At 33.8% G+C, this 4,329-nt stretch overlaps 1 protein-coding gene across 1 annotated transcript; it reads left to right on the top strand.

Moving 5' to 3' along the window:
* The first annotated feature begins 295 nt into the window (after window positions 1-295).
* LOC133306341 (NDR1/HIN1-like protein 3) lies at window positions 296-919 on the top strand. Its single transcript, XM_061506643.1, has one exon. It carries the CDS (start codon window positions 296-298, stop codon window positions 917-919), a length of 624 nt encoding a protein of 207 aa, XP_061362627.1.
* Window positions 920-4,329: the final 3,410 nt, after the last annotated feature.

The following is a 4,329-nucleotide window of genomic DNA, read 5'->3' as shown; positions in this document are numbered from 1 at the left end:
TACTCAAACCAATAATTTTAGAAAGAAGTCAAATAGTTTTTTAAAGGGAGTACAATGATTATAATAATTTCTAAAATCTTCAAATCTAATATTTTGCTCTTTATCTCTACAACCAAATTTGACTTTCCATGTTTACTCAAACCATTGAATAGTTCTTGGCTTCAAAAGTCAATGCCTCAAGAAAATGTTTACACCCCTACAAATAGGCATAAACATACATGTTACACCATATTCTATCAAACAGCTTGAGCTTCTCCTACCAACTATCACACACTCACAAATAGAGCCTCTCACCATGCGTTGCAGATTCCACTTCAACTTCGGCTGCATCTTTTGGACACCCTATGCTCTTTCGTTCATATCAATCATTTTTGTCATCTTCTTCTTCATAATCATTGCCCCCTCAAACCTCAATTTCTATGTAACTGAAGCCTCTCTCACACAGTTCAACCTCAACAACAACACCACCTTATATTACAACTTCAAACTCAACATCACAGTGAGAAACCCCAACAACAATGTCATAGTGTATTATAGGGTGATGAGAGCAAGTGTTTGGTACAAACATAACTACTTTGCTAATAATATTAGCTTGGCACCCTTTGACCAAGGCAAAAAGAAGACTAGCTTCCTTCAAACTACAATGTTTGATGGAAACAAAGTATTCAATCTCAAACCTAAACAACTTGGTGAGTACAATGAGGAGACACGTGTTGGGATATACAATGACTTGGATGTGGATTTGGATTTTGAAGTTATATTCAAGTATGTTGGAATGTTCAAGAGTAAAAGTTTCAATCCACCCACTGTGCAATGTCGTCAATTGAGTGTTCCTTTGATTTCAAATGGTAAATCAGCATCTCCTTTCAATGTCACCAAATGTAGCACCCCTTATTTCTTTACATATCGTAATTTATGAGTCTAATATGAATCTTTGTACCTTACGAAATGTGAGTTCACAAATATGAATTTATACACAAGGATATGGCTATATGCGTATAATAAAAACAACTATTCATGTTATGTATCACTTGGAATATTTGCTCATGTTTTTATTTTATTTCAGTTTGTTGTTCAGTGCAATTAGTGAAAAGAAAATTCAAAGAAAAAAAGATTTATTTATATATCTACCAATTCACTATCTATCTAAATATTCCCCGATACTGCTGATTCTAAGTTGCGGTTCTTGTGCTTGATAGCTATATTTACGGGTCAACCCTTGTACGAGAATGAATCGTTTTCAAAGCTAGAGGAACATTTGATGTTGACATTAATTTATTGGAAAGTCAAAACTCAAAATGAAATAACTAATTTATTTGCAATTGGGATTTATAAATCGTTTGGAATGATTTCATTTGAATTTTATAATTAATTATTGTTCTATTTTCGTCAATAAGACTAGAGAACCCTCCGCATGATAAGGATCGACAATTTGAAATGACATTACAGCATAAGGTAACTGTTTAACGTTAATTGTTTATTTTTAGAACTTATAATGAATAGTCGCCCTTATTGATAATTTATTCACTACATTAAGCGGGATTTAGCGGCGGTTTTTTTTGGATTTAGCGACGGTTTGGACCGCCACTAAAATAATCAGTGGCCAATTGAAAACCGACTCAGAAACTGGCGACGTAGAATAATTTAGCGACGATTTACTGCAACCGTCGGAATAACCGATGCGAAATATACAACCGACGCTGAATGTATAGAAACCGCCACCAATTAAAAAAAATAATAAATAATTTTTCATTGATAGCGACGGTTTAGAACCGCCGCTAAATCATGTAATTCTTTTTCTTTCTTTTTTGATAGCCCCTTTTTTTTAATTAATTTTTTTGGTGGTTTCAATTAATATAATTTTTTAACTGGCAACTTCTTTGGAAAATATGGTAAATACCTTAGAAAACTCAATGATTTAAGAAATATATATTGATAAACGAAGTTTTAAATTACAAAACATGCTTAAATACAAGAGAATGGTCGCACAAATTAACCTCAAGACCTCAAAAGTTTGTATAAAACTACGTGAGATGGAACTCCAGCATTAGAGGTAGTTCCTATACAAAAATAAATAATTTATATTAAAAAAAAACTGTTGCTGTTTGTTTAACATGAAATCCTCAAGATAAACCAAAAAACTTTCCACGTGGGGTAGACCTGCTCCTTCTAAATTCAGGCATGGATGTGTTACTTCCTTCTTTAAAGTTGCTACCTGAGCCATTCAAAACTTTGTTTTCAACTTTGCTAGCCATTAAAGGTTCTCATGCTTGCACTATTCCTCTGCATATGACAAAAATGCTCTATTATCATTTGCAGCTGGGTTCTGTCTGCTGGATCGATTTCAATTCTTACCTGAACATCATTTAAATAAAATGTTAAAGCAACTATCTCAAATTTCAATAATCAATTGTATCATTTCCATGATTTTAGAAATGCAGAATAATTGCATAAGTTCAATAATGAATGCATGGCAAATGTAATAAAACCAGAGTTTAATCACAGTTTAGTGTTGACAATCAATCAACATAACAGCTTTTTAAAGAAAAAGTTCCCCCACTCCATCCCTGTCTGCACGTAGGTACTTACTAAAACTGACAGTTAAAGAAAATAATCATTTATGATCCTGAAGTTGGAGCAGGCGATAAATAGCTTCTTTCATTTCCCCTCATTTTCGTTTAAAAGATTACTTAAAGAATTCTAGATTATACTCTTAGCAGGAACTGCAATGAGATATGTTGTTCAACATATATACTTATCAAACAGAGCATGGCCTTTGTACTTTCTGAATAGAATGTTGTAGTTGCAACAAGATTGTTTGGATTGGGGTCCTATGGCATATAGAAAGCAGAAAAAAATTATAAATAAATATAGGTGTTAACGAATTAACAGGAAAATGAACAAAAGCAAAAAAGTGGGACTTCAATATCATACAAGCCCTGGGCAAATGGTCAAACAGTAACTATTGAAAAAGTTTGCCAATTCAAGCAGTTGAAGTGGTCTAACACCTCTAACCTGCAAAATAAACAAAATGAACCCATGACTGCAATGATCAGAAACAGGACAGTCAATCAACGAAAGATATGTGCAGGGTTGAATTTAACTTGGCTGAAATTAACACAGCCTAATTGGAAAATATACAAACTTCACCTAATAGCATGTTAGGTGTACATAATTCAGAATGCATACGACTTCTTGAACCTTTAAAGGTGGTCCAGTAAGTGATCTTCATTGAGGGAAAAACTCCACAACAGATACTAATATAGATTGAAGAAATTTATTCAGGACAGCCGGAAGGCGAAGTCTGGCATTGACCTATGAAATGACACAGATGAGTATGCAGTCACACATTGAGTACCAGGGATCATAATTGTTGCACGTTGAAAATTTAACTCTATTTTCCCAAACTTACAATTGAAATTCAAAATCTTATTATTACAATCATTTTTGTGATATTTCGATTTCTTCAATAACAAGGATCAGTTTAATATAAGGAACATGTTTTCTATAAACTAAAAAATTGCACTAAATCACAACTTCGATAATAATTCCCACTATCCAATTGAACTTTGAAGCAAAATCAACATGATAAGGTTTAAGATTCCATGTTGGACTTAATTAGAGACATCTCTCAAGATAATTTGTTTTTATGGAAGTAATAATGTTGCAATTAACCAAACTCTTTATTTTCATACATTTGTTTTTATGCAGTACATGATTAACTGTGTTGGGCATCATCTCTCAATGATTTGTCAAATTAGGAACATAAAACACAGGTTTAAATTGAAGTACCATAGCGTTACCAAACTTGTAGAAGAAGTCAAGAACAGCCACATCCCTGCTCGGGTGGAGATTAATGATTTCAAGTGGGCATTGCACCTATGCAACCATGAGAGGAAAAATATATATAAATCTAACATAATTAGAAAAAAATACTTTACAGTAGCAATGGTTTCTCACCTGTTCCCGGGGAGGTATAGTTTCTGGTACTAGTGAGAGCTCAATCTTCAAATGATTGGGAGGCAATATTACAGCTTGAACAGAGACAAGAGGATAAGTATTCTTGTTCCCCAAGAAAAGAACAAGATGCCCATGATGAGCTCTCCATTCTGCTTTGATGCCAACCTGTTGCAAATAAATGAATATACAAAAAACTACCATGGTTTTAAAAAACTTTGGAAGCGTATGAGGAAAGGTTAAAAAAACCAAAGCAGGAAACCAGAAATTCAGCATACCATGGTTCCTCAGCAACTACTTCAGGGTGACTGAAAACTTTGGCTGCACGGTACCTATTGTTGGTTGGAATTGGCTCTCCAGCAGGGGTGTAAG

Source organism: Gastrolobium bilobum, unplaced genomic scaffold, assembly GCF_033153095.1.
Source record: "Gastrolobium bilobum isolate Gb01-03AN ecotype WA unplaced genomic scaffold, APGP_CSIRO_Gbil_v1 utg3672, whole genome shotgun sequence".
In the NCBI taxonomy this organism is placed as follows: domain Eukaryota; kingdom Viridiplantae; phylum Streptophyta; class Magnoliopsida; order Fabales; family Fabaceae; genus Gastrolobium; species Gastrolobium bilobum.
Note: the sequence above shows the minus strand (reverse complement) of the source record. Positions and strands in the feature narration are given on the sequence as shown.

Excerpts from the sequence above, each read along its gene's own strand:
- LOC133306341 (XM_061506643.1), top strand. The coding sequence starts at position 296 with ATGCGTTGCAGATTCCACTTCAACTTCGGCTGCATCTTTTGGACACCC.